At 38.8% G+C, this 19,031-nt stretch overlaps 1 protein-coding gene across 9 annotated transcripts in view; it reads left to right on the forward strand.

The window, feature by feature from the left end:
- The window catches only part of TENM3 (teneurin transmembrane protein 3), a 2,735,422-nt gene that overhangs the window by 2,251,152 nt on the left and 465,239 nt on the right, over window positions 1–19,031 (forward strand). For all 9 annotated transcript variants that reach the window (XM_034959455.3, XM_063604002.1, XM_057302221.2 and 6 more), the window contains one exon: window positions 3,364–3,670. In XM_034959455.3, coding sequence (XP_034815346.2) covers window positions 3,439–3,670 — 232 coding nt within the window. In that variant the 5' untranslated portion in view covers window positions 3,364–3,438. The remainder of the gene's footprint in view (window positions 1–3,363; window positions 3,671–19,031) is intronic.

The raw sequence follows: 19,031 nt of genomic DNA on the forward strand, positions 1-19,031 counted from the left end.
CCCCATCATAATCTTACTCCATCTGCAGAAATAAAAGTAAAACCCCATTTTCAAATAAGATCGCAGTCGCAGATACTGGGAGTTAAGATTTCAGTTAAGATTTATCTTTTGGGGAGACACAATTCAAACCACTGCAGTTCCTATTGCAGCCACTCAGCTCTGTCTTTGTAGCATGAAAATGGCCAAGGACAATACATCAACAAATGCAAGGGCCGTGTTCCAGAAAAACTTTACTTACAAAAACAGGTGGTGGATCCGATTTGGCTGGCAGAGTTTGCCAGTCAATACCTGGTCCAACTAATTGAAGCAAAACAGCAGCAGAGCAGAAAACGATTTCCCTTTGCTTCAATCAGTTGTTTTAAAGTACCAAAATGCATACATATGTGTGTATATATAGCAACACTTATTTTAAAATAGATATCAATTTAGGGCAAGAAATGAAACTTTTATAATGACTTCAAATCCCGAATCTTTATTACTAAAAATGCTCGAATTATATTTTTCTGATCAATGAAAAGCTTTTTAATGATCATTTAGTTTTCGGTCTATAGGGCCTTCCCTCCAAAAAGATCAAGACGATTTGGAAACAAAATTTCCCTGGAACTGAGACATATTTATTCACTCTGTCAGAAAGAATGTACCTGTTTCCCCGACTAAATGTATGCCCCATAAGGACAGGAACATTTATCCACTCTTTGTCCTCAGCACCTAGAAGATAGCCTAACACATAGTAGTCATCCAGTAAATATTCATGTAAAATAACTTCTTGGGGCCAGGCGCAGTGGCTCACTCCTGTAATCCCAGCACTTTGAGAGGCCAAGGCAGGTGGATCACCTGAGGTCAGGAGTTCTAGACCAGCCTCACCAACATGGTGAAACCCCGTCTCCACTAAAAATACAAAAATTAGCTGAGCGTGGTGGCGGGTACCTGTAAGTCCAGCTACTCGGGAGGTTGAGGCAGGAGAATTGCTTGAACCTGGGAGGCAAAGGTTGCAGCAAGCCAAGATTGTGCAACTGCACTCCAGACTGGGCAACAGAGCAAAACTCTGTCTCAAAATAATAATAATAATAATAAAATAACTTCTCTTGGCCAGGAGTGGTGGCTCATGCCTGTAATCCCAGCACTTTGGGAGGCTGAAGTGGGCGGATCACCAGGTCAGGAGATGGAGGCCATCCTGGCTAACATGGTGAAACCCCATCTGTATTAAAAATACAAAGAAGTAGCCGGATGTGGTGGTGAGCTCCTGTAGTCCCAGTTACTTGGGAGGCTGAGGCAGGAGAATCACTTGAACCCAGGAGGCGGAGGTTGCAGTGAGCCAAGATCGCGCCACTGCACTCCAGCCTGGGCAACAGAGCGAGATTCCGTCTAAAAAATAATAATAATAAATAAATAAAAAATACTTCTCTTTGTTGGAATAAAAAGAGTGAATTGGTGTGTTGTTGTTTTAATCCTTTTGTATAAAAATAGTCTGTCACCATACCTTGAAATTGTTTATTATTTCAATTTAAGTTTGAAAGGAAAGGTACAATATGAGAAATTCAGTTTCTCTTAAGAGCTATTGGAAGAATTTGTAAATGTAATAATGGAGTAATGAATCAGAGGGGTCAGTGAAAAATCGTTTTTTAAAATAAAAATCAAATTCATGGAAAAGAAGACAAAGGTAGAGAAATCAAGATATATTCCAAGACTAAACTAAAATATTAGCAGCTACTTTGAACAGCTCAGTATTTGGTAGCAGTATCGGTATTTGGAAGCAGAGAAATATGGAACCCCACAAGGGAACCCTTCATTGGCAACATGGAGAGAGGAGGGTATAATTTGGTTGAAGACATAGCAGGGAGGAACACTCCAAACCTTCCCAGGTCTGGGCTTTGGAACTCTGTGATTATTCCAGCCCAGGGAGTCTTGCCACTCTTCTTGTAGCTGATGGAAGGCAAAACTTGGAAAGTGAGGGGTACATTTGTAATGTTACAACAGAAAGGATCAAGAATTGTTGACAACTCCAGGATAAGCTGAGTTGACATGGGAGAGAGTCAGCCACAAGGCTCCAAGTTGGAAGCACATTAATGAGCTGTATGATGTGTATACTGACAGTGCATGCTCGAGAGAGTGGGGGAGAAAGAGAGAGACAGTCAGAGACAGAGACAGACAGAGACAGAGACAGACCAAGACTGAGACCAGAGACACTGATTCTTTGAGAGAGGGACTCACTTTTTTTGGAGGTGAAGAAACTACCATCTCAACAGCAGTCACGGTCCAAAGGATACTACAGGAACCAAGGAGAAGGCCTGGGGCCAGTTGGGAACCATTGATTTCAAGTTGACTATGGAATCACTCAAAGAAAAAGTGAATTTACCAAAAAGTGATTTTAGTGGGGTGGGAGGAAAACACTAAGGGCTGAAGATAAAGCCTTCGGGGTCCTTCAGATTAAAGGGAGAGACAACATGAGAAGGAATAAAGACAAAGGAGAACCATTTGAAATGCGGATTAGCCCTGGGCCGCTCTCCCTCTTGAAGGCCCCGGTCTTTTGCCGGCAGAGCTTTTCCTCCCACCCTTTCCACTGTCAGTTCAGCAAATTCAGGAAACAGAGAGTTTTTAAGCAGAGCAACACCATTTGCCTCGCTTATTCGTGCAGTTGCAGGAAACTCCCCCCATCAAATGAGCCCCTTGAATTACCTTAAATATCACGATTTGCGCTGATTAAATGCATTTGCTAGAGAGGAAAATCCATTTTAAGCAGAATGGTATGGGGAGGAGGACCAGCTTTTTCCACAATTCAAGACATTTGAGTTCTTAAAACATGAAAATTGTGCCCTCTGAAGAAAGAGTCTTTGTAAGATATATTTTAAAAAAAAAAAGTTCAATGCATTTGACAGTTTCAGTGGCAAGAATTTCCCAATTTGCTCCTGCTCTTTAGAATACATTGAAAAAGAAAAAAATAGTGTACGTTTATAAGAAAATGAAAGGGAATTTATTTTGAATGGAGAAATGCTATAAAGAGAAAAAGCCATTCTAACTTTTCCATTGTGGAAAATTTAACAAACTATTGAAGCCAATTTTTAGCTGGCTTCTGTAGTGAAATTTCAGTGTGAGCTTACAATTTTTTTTTTGTATTAATGGAGAAAATCAGATATAGTAGCTTCAATAAACACTCATAGCACTCACCAGCAGAAAGCGTGCTTCACCTCTTGGTGATACAATATATTTTACACTGATTTCAGAAATACTAATTTCTTGTTGAAAGCAAGTTTCCTAGATAAGCAATACTATTGTTTCCTACCATCCCAGATTGAGAAGGGTAGAGAGTAGCCAGTTTTTAGGTGAACGTCATGCTGACATCATGCAAACCTTGTATCTTCACAGAGAGGCCAATGAGACTTGAACCCTGAGCCTAAGTTGTCACCAGCAGGACTGATGTGCACACAGAAGGAATGAAGTATGGATGTGAAAGAACGCAGGCCTTATTGCTCCCTGACCAAGAGCAGACGAGAGAAGGAACGGCGCTTCACAAATTCCTCCGCAGACAATGAGGAGTGCCGGGTACCCACACAGAAGTCCTACAGTTCCAGCGAGACATTGAAAGCTTTTGATCATGATTCCTCGCGGCTGCTTTACGGCAACAGAGTGAAGGATTTGGTTCACAGAGAAGCAGACGAGTTCACTAGACAAGGTGGGTAACTGTCCTAGTAAAATAAGGCAATGCTCACGTTACTAACTTGTAGGTGTCGTGATTTTCCCCTCAAGGTGACATGTCTGTTTTCTGACTTTGGTGTTCCATCTGCTGATTCTGATTTTGAGATATTAGATGATCATGCAGTATTCCAGATGAGAGATAGAAAGCCACCGGTGGGCACATTGGTGTCCCAGGCACAGGCACTGACACGTGGAGAATTCCGAAGCCTCACCTGCTATACGTGAGGTTTATGATTCTGCACGTGGCCCAAGCGTTTGTACAAACTTGTGTAAACTTGAAACTTCAGTCTCTGGGGCTCCCTTTTAGTTGAATGAAGGTGCTCACAGACATTGTGTCTGTGGCTAGAACTGGTACAAGGAGAACAGGAGCTGTTGGTGAAGAAACCCATCTTTCCCTCACAAGAAAGTGTGGCTTATTACCCCAGATCATCTCAGGACCCAAGCAGCCCTGCTGTTTGCCTCTGTCTGATTCACACAAAAGCCTGCCACGGAAAGGTTCCATTGTCTTTCTCCCAGGCAACCTAGTAAATTAAGTTTATACCTTAACACTTCCTAGTTTCCCACAATGTAATCCACTAGGGCTTGGTCATTCGCGTCTATCTGTTGAACATTTTTACACTGTTTTTGGCCTCAGGATGCTCCCAGTGGAATCATGACTCCTGTAACTTTACTTCACTATCCTAAACCTACCCATTTCTACTGTTAAGACAGTAGGTTATTTTTTATTAGACATACATAGTTATATTTTGTTTCTTCTAATACAGTCTTGAGATGTGGGCAAGATTACTAATAAAAATAAAATCCTCTTACATTTGTAATGTGCAGTATAATTTACATATAACTTAGCATTCCTTAGCTAATTTAATCTGGAAATGAGGAAAAATAAATTAAACTTTAATAATAAAGAATATATTCATTCTTTTCCAATCACCGTACAGACAGTGTGACTAACAGTCTGATATTGGGCAGGAACACATTTAAGAAAAAGTAATAATGCAATAAATCGTTCAAAAGTTGGAAAATTTTCCATGGTTCTTTTCTTCCCTGCATTGTGCAAAGAGCCATTGTAACTAGATTGAAATAGTGTTCACTCACCCAAGCCGGTTTACATCAAAGAAAACTCATTTGATTCGCTAAGGAGAGATTTTTATACCCTAAAGCATGCCTTACTAATTACTGGTATCAAATTTTATGAAAAGGGACAAAATAGCTTAACATTTTTAATCCGTTTTTCAGGGAAGATACAAAACATATTTGAGGTATGTACTCTTAGTTGATTGTACAATGTATTGTAATTTTAAACCCATTTTTTTCATATTGTCTGCACAGCTGAAATAGATTATCAGTGTACATTTTTTCAACAATTTAAAAAATAGTAAGTAGTGTAGAAATGCATGCAATCTGCACCAAATGTGAAGTCTTGCTTTTTGTATCAAAAATAACTCTTTAGTGCCCTGTTGGAAAACGAAAAAAAAATAAAAAAATTAAAAAAACCCAAACTCCACATTGTGGAATATTATTCGAAGGAAACAGCAGCACATGTGGCGAGATGCACTGGGGGTCATCTCCACCCCGGTTATCTCCACACCAGGCAAGCATTTCTTTTTGGCGGCACAGATGATGCCTACACAGGTTAAAAATAGCGCACTGAACTGTTCTCCTCCTAGGCAGCCTTGATCCAGTGCAGACTGTTGTTGACAGCCCGGCGGTAGCATTTGTAGAAGCCCTGAAACGGAGGTTCATAGGGGGCCAAAGAGTGTTATTCCTCACTCCTTCCAAGCCAAGGACTGCAGAATACAAAGGGGCAGAGGAAAGAGAAAGTGCGCCAGGCGGCCAGGGAGGCCTTGTTGGAGAGCAGAAGTGAATGGAGAAGCGCACGCGCAGTGTGTGATGGTGCTGCAGGTCACTTGATGTGTATGAATCCGAACTTTGTAGAAACGTAAATGGGATGGACTGCTAGTTACAGCTAATGCTGCCACCTTACTGCGTGCTGGTCAGCGCGCTAGGCAGGTGTGTGCAGTCCCCTGGTGAGGTGGGTCCCGGTAGCGTAGTCTTTTCACAGATTGAGACGTATGAGGTTTGGAGAGGCTGGAGACCCCATGGCTCCTGAGAACTCAGCTGGAACTTGAGCCCAGGCTTGCCTGGTTCTGGCCTGGCTTCTAATCTCTGTGCAGTTGCCACAGTGGAAAACAGGCAACTCAGTAAAATATCACCCTTTGATTTATTGCAGTCAATTTTTAAAGTCTATTATCATTATTATTAATTAATTAATTTAGTGACAAGCTCTGTCTGTTGCCGAAGCCTGACTGCAGCGGGGCAGTCATAGCTCACTGCAGCCCACAGCTCCTGGGCTCAAAAAATCCTCCTGCCTCAGCCTCCTGAGTAGCTGGGATCACAAGTGCACACCACCACCATGCCGGGCTAATTTTAAAGACATTTTTTTAAATAGAGACAGGGTCTCGCTTGTTCCTCAGACTGGTCTCAAACTCCTGGCCTCAAGCAATCCTCTTACTTGGGCCTCCCTAAGTGCTGAAATAACAGGCCTGAGCCACCACGCCCAGCCCATTTTAGTCAATTTGGAATTCGAATGTTCATGGTGTGGATAGTGAGGTGTGAGCAAACTGTAGGCATATTTAGGAAATAAAATTGATATGATTCTGTAATTGGGTGAATGAGGACGAGTGTGAGGGTGGCGTTGCGGATGCTTTCTCCTTCCTGTGGTTTGATATGCGGAGTATTTGTAGCGGGAGTGGTAGGTGTAGGAGAGAGACGAGTAAGGAAAGTCTGCTATCAGATTAGGTTTTTCTTGAGCAAGCATAATGAAAAATCCTTCCAGGCTTTCATTTTCTTTGAACCTGACAAATGTCAATTTTTCCTCACGGACTATTATGCTATGGGATTAATTATTTAATTGACAAAATGTGCTTCCTGCCACAGCTCCTGACATCATATAGGTAATAAAAATGAAAGATTAAAAATATTCATAGTAGCCAAATATCACTGAAACAATTCCAAAGAGTCATGCTAATTTAGCTTTTTTGGTCCATGGAGTTTTAAAACAGCCGATCAGTCCTGTATCCATTTACTCCTTGAATGACACAGGGAAATGCAACTTCGGCTGGAGAAAGGGACAAGCAGGGTTTCCGTTGGTGCGATTATATGGAGAATTCAAATCGAGAAATATGATGTTTTTATATTTTTTAATTGACCAATTTTATGTCTAATTATCAAACTTGAATTTAATGGTTTTGTATGGCCTTACTGACTGGCAGGTGACTACTGTTAATTACATGTTATATTTAGGTAGCATAATGCTGGGGATCATTTCATCTTCACAGTCATTGTGTAATTTGACGGGATCTCACATTGATCTCTTTCTCTTTTTAAATCTCTTCATGTAGTTTGTTGGTGATGGAAATGTTGCTCTTTGAACAGCTGTGGAGCTTTTGCTGTAGGTGAGGATGAGGTTAGGGTAACAATGGCTTGTTTTGCATTCTTAGATGCTATTTTCTTTTATTAATCTTTGAAGAAAATTTATCCCATCAGGTCTCAGACAAATTTCTTATGAAACAGCTGCATAGGATCATCCCACAGCTTTTGGAGAAGTGGTAAAATAAAAGAACATTTTTCCTCTGCTGCAGCTCTGTGGGCTATGCACATGTTCTGTAGTATTCTTGACCAAACACTTATCAATTCCAACAAGGAACGCTGCCCGTGAGGGTGAACCTTGAAAAGAGATGATATCTGGAAGTAAGAATACATTTGTTCCACTGAATCATAAGCCTGAAAAGAACCACTTTGGGGCCCTAACCCAAAGTATATAAGAGTTAGTCAATAATCAGTGTTGGGGTTGTGAATTTAAGAATTTTAACATTTGAAGACTACCACTTATTCTTTATTTGTAGAGTGGCAATGGAGAGGAAGGACTCTGTTTTTTGTTTTTGTTTTTGTTTTTGAGATGGAGTCTCACTCTGTCGCCCAGGCTGGAGTGAAATGGCATGATCTCGGCTCACTGCAACCTCTGCCTCCTGGGTTCAAGCAATTTTCCTGCCTCAGCTTCCCGAGTAGCTGGAATTACAGGCGCCTGGCACTACGCCCAGCTAATTTTTGTAATTTTAGTAGAGATGGGGCTTCACCATGTTGGCCAGGCTGGTCTCGAACTCCTGACCTCAGGTGATCCGCCCACCTCGGCCTCCCAAAGTGCTAGGATTACAGGCGTGAGCCACTGCACCCAGCCAGGACTCTGTTTTTAAATTTGAAAAACACCGTGATATCTATGTTTGTACGTTACTGAAATTAAAACAGAAAGTAAATTTGCAAAGAAGGGAAGGAAGAAGGAAGGCAGATTGACAACGACAGGCACCGATTGATTTCTAAGTGTGCCTCATCTCTGGTCTTTGCTGACAGCGTGGCTCCACTCCCAGAAACTCCCCTCTTTGGGCCGTGCCGTCTCTTCATTCTTACCATCATCAGTAATGCTGAGCACCCCCAGCCCCCAGAAGCATGGCTTCTGCTTCTCACCTCCTGCCCTTGCTGGTTCAAGGCCAGTTCAAGTGTAGTTTGGGGGATTCCACTGGGGAGAGGAAAGAAAGAGAAGAGGGAAAGTAGATCCCACAAGCCCTGATTCCCCACTGCTGGACCTCCTTTATGGGCTGCATCCTGAGCGCTAGCCCATCTTGTATGCAAACATTCCAGATGCTAGACCTGCCCCTTACCAAGGATAACCCTTGTGAGGAAACAAAAGGACATTAGAGGAGCAGTCTGAATGTTCCTGTAAATATGTATCTTGAACCCTGGCATGATGGTGGCTTGAATGAGGGCTCATCCACTCATCTCCCAGCAGACTCGCTACCTCCTGTGAGCTGAGCAGTGATCGAGGGTACACATGACATCTGCAACTCTGTTAGGATCGTGAAGGACCAAGCTGGTGCAGGTGTTTTCCGCTTTGTGCCAGAAGAGAGCGTGGAATGGGGTGAAGCCCTAACGTGAAGGTCAAGAAGAATGCTGTGGCCTGGTGGTTCCAGAGAGAGGCTGACCTGCCCCTCCCATGGCCCCCACTTGGGCAAATGTTGCCTTGTGGGAGCAGCTGGTTTCCTTGGCCCCTCAGGGGCTGGGGAAGCCTGAACAGATGCATTTCTCCCTCTGATAGGGTGAGAATGCCATCTAAGAAAACCAAATAGTAGAGATGTTGGTCCCAGGAATCTAACACGATTTCCCGCTCTTTCTTAAAGCACCTCAGGAAAACAACAAATTTAATGGCACCCAGAATTCAGGAAGTGGGATAAGATGCAAAAGAAACAGACTAAGAAGCTTGTAATGAAAATGAACAATGGAGATAAGAGAAGACAACCTGAACCAAAATAAAACATTGTAACTAAAGCATGTGCAGAAATCCCAGAATGATAACAACAAAAAAGCAACAACAACAAAACAATGGCCACCAAATGCTGGAGAAAAAATTAAAATCATAATTTACAAACTAAAAATGGCAGCAGATTAGCTGAAGAAGAGAGGTTAATGGTTTTGAAGACCAGGTAGAAGAAACAACTCAAAACAGAAAAGAGAATTTCAGATAAAATTAAGAAGACAACACCATGCACACACACAAACTGAGGCACATTCTAGAAAAATTCTTTAACTTCAAGGATAAAGAGCGTTTACAAGGTGCCACAGAGAAAAGGCAGGTTACTTTTTTTTACTTACTAAAAATAAATAACACCAATAATGAATTTCTCATCTGCAACAATAAAAGCTTGAAAACAGTGGAATAACACCTACTGAGAGAAAAAAAAATGCAACCCAGGGATCTTATTTGCAGAGAAGATACTGTAGGAGAGGAAAGATTTCTTTTCCCATGCGTCACTAGTTCATGACTAAGGCCCCTATAACAAAAGACAGATTAACAAGAGAAATGCACACAAATTCATGTAATGTAAGTTTTCGGTGACACAAGAACCTTCATAAGGAAATGAATGCCCAAAGAAACAGGTAAACTTGTGTTTTTTTTGTGTGAGGTTGGATGAAGAGTGGACAGTCACGGAGAAGTATGATTGAACACAGGGATTGAATGGTGATAAACTGGGAGGAACTGGGCAAGGCCTGTTCGTTCAGATTCTTCTCTGTGTCCTTGTGTCTTCAGAGATACGGATGTTGCTTCCTCCTCGTATAGGGAGGGCACCTCTTGGATGAGGATCTTATGTCCTGCTTCAGGGGAGAAGGGCAAGGGGAAAGTGAGAGTGGCCTTCCTGCTTCTGCTGTTTTCTCAAATGCCAAGATGCCATGTTTTGGGTAGCATGTCCTGAACCCCATCAATAGCATTTATCTCTCAGAGTAAATGAAAGATACTTAGGTAATGCTGGGATTCAGAGACCACGTCAACAGTGTACATACACCATCTAAGGAAGTACTCAAGAAGAAATACCAACTGAATCAGAATCATGGCCTCCGAAGAGGAGACAATGATGAGAAAGCAACTCTACAGTGTATATAGTTAAATCTCAAACGATGATTACAGAGCAACTGGAAATGTGTCAGAAGCACTACAAGAGAAACCTTAACAGAAGGCTGGAACTAAAAGCATTTACCTATCTCAGCAAAATCCAGCAGTTGGAGGAAAGTAGAAAAGTAAAAGTGTTCCAAATTCTCATCTCATCTGAAGAGGGAGAGTGGGGAAACAGTTATGAAATAGAGCTTTAGTGGAGGGAAATAATTGCTATCTTGCATACATATGACAATGAGAAACATATATTTGAATATGAATGTCAGGAGTGGGAAGGTAATCATTAATACAATGAAAAGAGGACAATAGACCCACCTAATTAGCAGTGAGGAAAGGGATTGACTAGCAGTCTGACCAATTTAGCAAAAACAGCTCCAAGGAAAAAAAGGCAACAGGAAAAATCATGAATAATCAAAAAACAAGATGAAAGGAGTCAAATCTACTCTATTACCTATCACCTAAAATTTAAATGTACTGCATTTTGGCCGGGTGCGGTGGTTTACGCCTGTAATCCCAGCACTTTGGGAGGCCGAGGTGGATGGATCACTTGAGGCCAGGAGTGCAAGACCAGCCTGGCCAACATGCAGAAACCCGGTCTCTACTAAAAATACAAAATTAGCCAGGTGTGGTGGCAGGAGCCTGTGGTCCCAGCTACTCAGGAGGCTAAGGCACAAGAAGCGCTTGAACCCTTGAGATGGAGGTTGTGGTGAGCCAAGATCAATGCCACTGCACTCCAGCCTGGGTGACAGAGTGAGACTCTGTCTCCAAAAAATAAAATAAATACATGTACTGCATTTTGACATAAACTACTCAATTGTTTCATAAAAGTTATTGGTATTTATAAGACATACACTTAAAATGGTAAAGAAAATGGTTGAGAATAAAGATATATTAGGTGAATACAAACAAAAAGAAAGGAGGAATGGCAGTATTAATATCAGGAAAGATGGAATTTATGATGAAAAACTCTCAATAGGATAAGAAGGACCACTGGGTAAGTGATGAAAGGCATACTGTGCAGAAGAAGAACATTCTTAAAATGCATACCTTAAACAATAATGTAGTAGCTAAATTTATAAGCAAAAACTATTAAAAAAGAAAGATTGTTAAAACACGTTAGTAGTGAGATATTTTGATTCACTTCTTTTAGAATCAGGCAGATCTGAAAGACAAAAATAAGACAGCAATTACATAATATTAATCGAAAATTTTAGCTAAGGTATATATACAGAAATTTATAACTGTCAGAAATGATACAATTTTTTATATTTCTATAGGATAGTTGCAGAAACTGATTACATATTTGGCCATCTAAAGAAACATTAAAAATTCAGAAAATAGATTTTATAAGCCAAAACATTTTATCATAAAATGTAGTAAAATTAGAAATAAATAACAAAAAGATAATTAGAAATAAATAACAAAAAGATAAATGAAGAAAAGCACTTTTGCCCCTTGGATTATGATGTCCCTTGACTGTGATAAAAAGCAATCAAGAGCAATGAAAATTCTACTTCCAAAATGTATGGGAGACAGTGAAAGTCATAATCATAGGAAAAACATTGTGAAGAAATCAGGAACAAATACTAACAAAATAGGAATATACTATATATTTAAGAAATGAGTTCAAGCCAGGCACAGTGGCTCACGCCTGTAATCCCAGCACTTTGGGAGGCCGAGGTGGGCAGATCAGCTGAAGTCAGGAGTTCGAGACCAGCCTGGCCAACATGGAGAAACCCCCATCTCTACTAAAAATTCAAAAACTAGCTGGGCGTGGTGGTGGGCGCCTGTAATCCCAGCTACTTGGGAGGCTGGGGCAGGAGAATGGCGTGAACCCGGGAGGTGGAGGTTGCAGTGAGCCAAGATCACGCCACTGCACTCAAGCCTGGGTGACAGAGCAAGACTCCATCTCAAAAAAAGAAAAAAGAAAAAAAAAAAGACAAGAAATGAGTAGAGCACAATGTCTGGAAAATAAATCAGAGGAAGTAGGAAGAGGTACATAAGATATAACTGAAATTTAAAACAGACAAAACAGCTAAGTCTTTAAAAAGGCTAATAAAATAGAAAGCACCTATGATCCTGATTAAGAAATAATGAGAACAAAAATAAGACATCCTAAAAAGACTGTAACAACTAAGAGGTGCTATTATTCCAAGCAATAAATTTGAAAAATCTAGAGGAATTTATTTTTTCTCAGAAAATATGAGTGACCCCAAAAGATTTCAGAAGATGGAGCAAACTTGTCAACACCAATTATTTCAGACAAGATGAGAAAGGTGATTAAAAGAGAGACCATTTCCAAGGGCCAGATATGTTCCTAGGTACATTTTGCATAACCTTCAAAGTACAACTAAGTTTAATGTTTAAAAATCTATTCAACACCACCCTTCATAACAGATGGAAGGCATCAAAGTTCATGTTATGAAGTTGGCATGACCTTAATAACTAAACTTGATTAGAATAGTACAAAAAAAGAAATCATACATAAATTGCTTCACCTACCAAAATTGCTTTTCAGTAGGTGTGTAAAAATTCAAAACAAGTATTTGCATTTAAGAATCCAGCAATATATAAAAAGAATAATATGCTAGACCAAATTAATAGCCAAGTGGTTACTAATCCTTGCTGAATATACAAGGATTTTTCAGTGTTCAGAAATCTACTAACATAATTAGGTTAATAAATCAAAGGGGAAAACCATGATCTTATCAATAGATGATTTACAAGTTTTGGAAAAAATTTAGAAAGGATTCTTTATTCAAATAAACTCACAAGAAGAAAAAACACTTCAATATGGTAGTAATATTTGACATGATCACTCTAGACACTAAACAGCATTCTAAAAACAGAGATTCTAGGACATTTCAATTGAAATAGGAACATAAGAAAGGTTTACCTATTCTCACAATTATTATTCAAAATTGTTTTAGATGTTTTAGCAATTGTAATAAGAAAATTAAATGATATATATTTTGGAAAAAGTTAAAATCAGTACTTTTGTTAAAGATATGGTTGTATGCATACAAAAACCATGTGTCTCTAGAAATTAAAAAAAAGGAATTTGAAGTGAATTTGGTATTTGGATGAATACAAAATAAATATATGGACAGTGTAGATCATATAGTATAACGGTTGAGAGTATAGGTTCTGAATCCACATGACCTGTGTGTGAATCCCAGGTATGCCTTGCCGTAGCTGACTGGCAGTTTACCTAATCTTGGCCAAGGAACTTTTTTGGACAAGTTACATAATTTCTCTATGCCTCCATTTTCATTATTCATAGATTGTGCTGTAGTTTGTTGAGGATAAAATGAGTTAATATATGTAAACTGTTTAGAATAATGCCTGATACCTGTTATTAATATCTACTGCTTGGAAGTCAGAAAAAAAAATCCTATCACAAAGGCAACAGACACTATAAAATTCTTTGGAATAAATTTTGCAAGCATGCTATGTGACCTAATGTGAAGGTACCTATAAAATATTATTAAAAAGACGTAAAACAGGACCTAAATAAATAATCAATGTTTTTGGATGGGAAGATGATACCATAAGAATATTAATTCTCCCCAAATTAATGCATAGAAGTTAAAGATATCAAATAGAATTCCGGTGGGTTAGAGGACCTAAATAAATAATCAATGTTTTTGGATGGGAAGATGATACCATAAGAATATTAATTCTCCCCAAATTAATGCATAGAAGTTAAAGATATCAAATAGAATTCCGGTGGGTTAGAGTTAATTTTAATTGGCGTGAGTGATCTTCAAATTTATCTTAAAATTCAAGTGATCATAAAATTCATATTTTCAAATTTCTGGAAATAGCCAAAACCATAATTAAAAGTCAAATAGTGAGGACAAAATGGACTTAATATGTATTTTCAAAAGTATGATGAAGCTGCTGTAATCATGTCTATATGATATTGGCATAAATAAAGACAAGTAGATTCATGGAATAGACAAAAACTTCAGAAATATATCCTAGTATATAGGTAAATTTAACATAAAACAAAAAAAAGGTTTTTCTATTCAGTGGGATTTGATAAATGGTGCTGGCACAACTGGTTATCCATCTGGAAGAATATAAAATTGGACCCATATCTCTCAGCATATTCAAAAATAAATTAAGACGGATTAAAGACAAATGTAAAAAATAAAGCAAGAATTCTAGAAGTTAATTTGGGAGACTAAGATCGGAATGACTTGAGCCATGAGTAGCAGAAAGCTTCAGCTTAAAAACTGAAGAGAATCATTTTCTTATAAAACAAGAAGTCCAGAGATAGACTATCTAGCCAGGGCGTAAAGATATCATTAAGGCATCTCTCTATCTTTTTCATCTTTGTCATTCTTAGCAGGTAGCTTTTGTCCCCTTGGTGCCCAGGTGGCAGCTGTGCTTTCATATTCCTGTTGGAGTAAGAATGAACGCACAGCTAGGAAGGCCTTCTCTACATTGGACTAGTTCATTTTACTCCCCTGAAACTTCTCGCTACCCCTCTCTTTTCAGAGCTGTTATACTTGACCATACTTAGCTGCACAAGAAGACGAAGCGGCCGGGCGCGGTGGCTCACGCCTGTAATCCCAGCACTCTGGGAGGCCGAGGCGGGCAGATCACGAGGTCAGGAGATCGAGACCATCCTGGCTAACACGGTGAAACCCGGTCTCTACTAAAAATACAAAAAAATTAGCCGGGCGTGGTGGCGGGCGCCTGTAGTCCCAGCTACTCGGGAGGCTGAGGCAGGAGAATGGCGTGAACCCGGGAGGCGGAGCTTGCAGTGAGCCGAGATTGCGCCACTGCACTCCAGCCTGGGCGACAGAGCGAGACTCCGTCTCAAAAAAAAAAGAAAAAAAAGAAGAAGACGAAGCATTTGCCATTTTTGCTTTCCAGTCCTTATAATAAAGGTGGCAACAAGAAAGTGGTTTGAATCCACACAGCCAATCCCAGGGACTCAATAGTAGGGGAGAAATTTTGTAATAGAAAATTAGAATGTTTCTAACAGAAAACCCAGAAGAAAAGATAGACTTAAATGATTAGTTTTAAAATTTAAAACCTTTTACATGTAAATTAAAATACCCAGAAAGAAAATCACTACATTGGGAAATATGTTTATAATTCTTATGACATATATAATGTCTATATCTATAATATATTCAATGACTATTACAGTTTGAAAACAGAAAGATAAACAGCCCAATGGGAAATGGCATGCATAGACAATTCACAAAAGAGAAATTCACACTGTCAGTAAACGTGAAAAGGAGAATCGATTTTCCTATTAGTGTGGGAAAGGCGGTAGCTAATCCCAAATTCTACGTCTCTACTATACAGTCCCTATCCTGGCATCCTTCATTGAGCATTCATATATCCAGGGAATATGCCTAGGAAGTTTCTCCCCACTTGGTAAGCAGGAAATCAATGGAAGCGGCTACTGTAGGCGGGATCTTCCTCATTGGTACATTTGTTCAAAGAGACAGTCTCACACATGGAAGCCATGCCCTAGAGTACAATTCATCCAGTTCTTCATTCAGACACAGATAACTCAGAAGACCTGTGTGTTCCATCTTGGCATCCTCCATGTTGTTTTCATGGGAAAATACATAGTGATTCTTATCAACTTTTAAACCCAACAAATTCCTAAAGTGAGGACTTTCTATATAGTTTTTGAAGTTCTGGCTTAGGAAGAAGCCAAAAAAAAAAAAAAAAAAAGCAATTCATGAATAGCTGTGCTCAAAACTTTACACAGAAGCTCTCATTATAGTGTGTGAAATAAACAATAACACAAAAAACTGAAAGAAAAAAACTGCAAAATATTCACAGAGGTTGCATTTGAGAGTGGGGCTGTGGAGGAACACCTTCTGATTTTCAGTCAAAAGGTCAAAGGCCAAAAATAATTCCTGCTTCGGAACTGCAGCAGATTGGTTTTACCCTTTGGGGGTTGGAGAAGAAAAGCACCTTTCCAGATGGCCAGATCGAGCTTGTTAATGTCCCTGCTGCCCTGATGGCTTGGTTTTCAATTCAGGGTGAACTTCAGATATGGTGTTTAACGGAGGAGCCAGATAAGAACATAGCGTTGTGCTTTTGATTTATTTTAGGGATGAAATATAAACCAAAAGTCCCCAATGCTGAAGGAAATTTTAACTTTTTCTTTTCCATTTTTCTCCTTGGACTCTTGATGCTATTAATCTTAGCTTTTTTTTTTTTTTCTCGTGTTCCATTGTGCTGCCTTTTTTCTGCCTCTGCATAAACTGATATGGTTGGGAGATCTTTGAGAGCCTCTGAGTCCATTGTATACAGGAGGAATATGAGACTCAAACTTGTTAAAATATTCACTCAGACAACAGCTGGTGAGTTCTAGGTCCAGAAGAAAACTACAATCAAATTTCAATCATTTTTCTATGCTACTCTTTTATCTTTCTAGTTTCTATTAGAAAACCACAGTAAAAAGCTACATATGTTCTTAAATATCTTCACAAATGTGAGATAGACAAAGATATCTTAGAAAGGTCCCAAGTGGAATAAATATAAAAGAAAAAAATTGATAAATTGGACTTCATCAAAATTACAAAGTTTTGCTTATCAGACATTACCTTTAAGAAAATGAAAAGCAAATCCACAATCTGGGAGAAAATTATCTATCTATCTATCACAGAGACTTGTCTCTAGAATATATAAAGAGCTTCTACAAATCAACAACAAAAGATAAATAATAACCAAATTTTAAAATGGGCAAAAAACTTCTAATAGAAACATCACAGAAAAGAGACACAAGTGACGAATAAGCCTGTGAAAAATGCTCAGCACCATTAGCCATCAGAGAAATGAAAATTAAAACCACAGTGAAATATTACCACTCATCTTCCAGAATGGCTAAAATTAAAAAAGACCCATAGCACCAAATATTGAGGATGTGGAACAACTGAAACTTTCATATGTAAAATGACACAACTGCTTTGGAAACTGTTGGGCAATTTCTTATATAAAGTTAAAAATAACATCTCCCACTGGACCCAGCAATTCATCTCCTTAGTATTTACCCAAAGTAAATAAAAACTTAAGTTCATAGCAGCTTTATTCATAATAGGCCCATATTGGAATCACCAAGAGAATGGATATAACAATTGTATGTTAATACAATAGAATATGAGTTGGCAACACAAAAGAGTGATCTACAGATACTTGCAACAATGTGGAAGAATCTTAAATATCCACTGAGCAAAAGGATCCTGAGTACATCCTGTATGACTCCATTTATATAAGGTTCAAGAACATACAAAACTAACCTTCTGTAGAAGAAATCAGGACAGTGGTTGCCTGTTGGGTGGGGATTGACTGGGTACGGGAGAGCTTTGTGGGAGTGATCTTATCTTGTTTGGGGTCATGGTGGGTACATTTGTTAAAACTCATGGAAGTATCCACTTTAGATATATGTATTTCACTGCCTATGAAATTTACCTAAATATTAATAAATACAACAGAAGCAAAAATCAGCATGTTCAAACAACTGTAGTTGAACATGGGAAGTTTTGGGTTTGTATTTTCCCGGCTTCCACAGGGGTAAGATTTGATTTGGTGCCAAGAGCAGAGTTGCACTGTCTCTACTGAACCATAACCACAGTCTTTCAAAAACAACCTCCGCTGTCATCGCACTATAATGTTTTGCTGGATAAAGGCATTTTGCCCATTAAGATAATAACATATACAACATATCCAGGACTGCACTGAGAGAATAAAGAGTTTGTGTCATAGATGGGACCAGATCTTCAAATATTTTCATCTGTTTCCAAATAAAAAAGAGCCTGTTTTAAGCTCTTAGATATAGACTACTTTTTTTTTGGGGGGGGAGGCAGTTTTATTAGAATATTACTAAAATGATAAGTGGTTTTTAAATGTTTCTTTATCTTGTATGTTCTGGCTAGGTCAAAAGAACTGAAATCATATTTCTTAAATATATAACATGAAAGTTGTACATATGATTTTAGAATGTCACTGGTAGCATTGGACAGATATAAAAATAGTGTCAATAACTCCTTTGATTAAAATAATAATGTCTCTGCACCATTTTATCCTGCTTTGGATGTGAAATGGAATAAATTATTTTTGTTACTCTTCTTATTTTTATTTTATTTATTTGTATTTTTTTTTGCATTATGAAAATCTATTAACCATTCAGACATGTTGGAAATTGTGAAAGAGGAAGATTTGAGAGCCAAGAGGAAAATGCTTTTAATTTTAAAGACTGAGATTTAGTTTAGTCTTGGATGCCATTATAGTGAATAATGGGAACTGATCCGAGACTTCAAAAGAAATATGACCATATGGTCCTACCATTCAGCACTTAATGCTGCCATGAATTTCCAGTTAGACCCCAAACTTTTCATTTCCCCAGTGTTCCCCTCACCTCTGTCATCAGACAAAAACGAAAGGAATCTGAAACCCCTTTTCATGTTTTCTGAAATACTGGTGCTGAGAAAGCTTATTTTTGTGAGAATTGAGTTTTATGAAAAAAGACAAAAACCTGAAACATTAATCAGATCCACTGGGCTAATTACTGCAACTCCAAAGTTTATAACTTTTAAATATTAACTGCTTAAAATGATTCATTTAGAGATCAAAATGATTAATCCTTCTCAGTCACTATAAATGTCAGCGGCAGGATTAAAGGATTTAGATGGTCATGTTTACTCAACCTTACATTTCTGTACTTAAAGACACAAGTTAAATAGCTCTAGTTTATCATTGTTTCATGTTAATGGTTTTCCTCTTAGCTCCCTCTTTTAGCTCCCCTGCCTAACTGATTGTTAACTAATTTTGGCTGTTAAGTAGGCAAGGGCTTCTTTCA

This window comes from Pan paniscus, chromosome 3 (genome assembly GCF_029289425.2).
Source record: "Pan paniscus chromosome 3, NHGRI_mPanPan1-v2.0_pri, whole genome shotgun sequence".
In the NCBI taxonomy this organism is placed as follows: domain Eukaryota; kingdom Metazoa; phylum Chordata; class Mammalia; order Primates; family Hominidae; genus Pan; species Pan paniscus.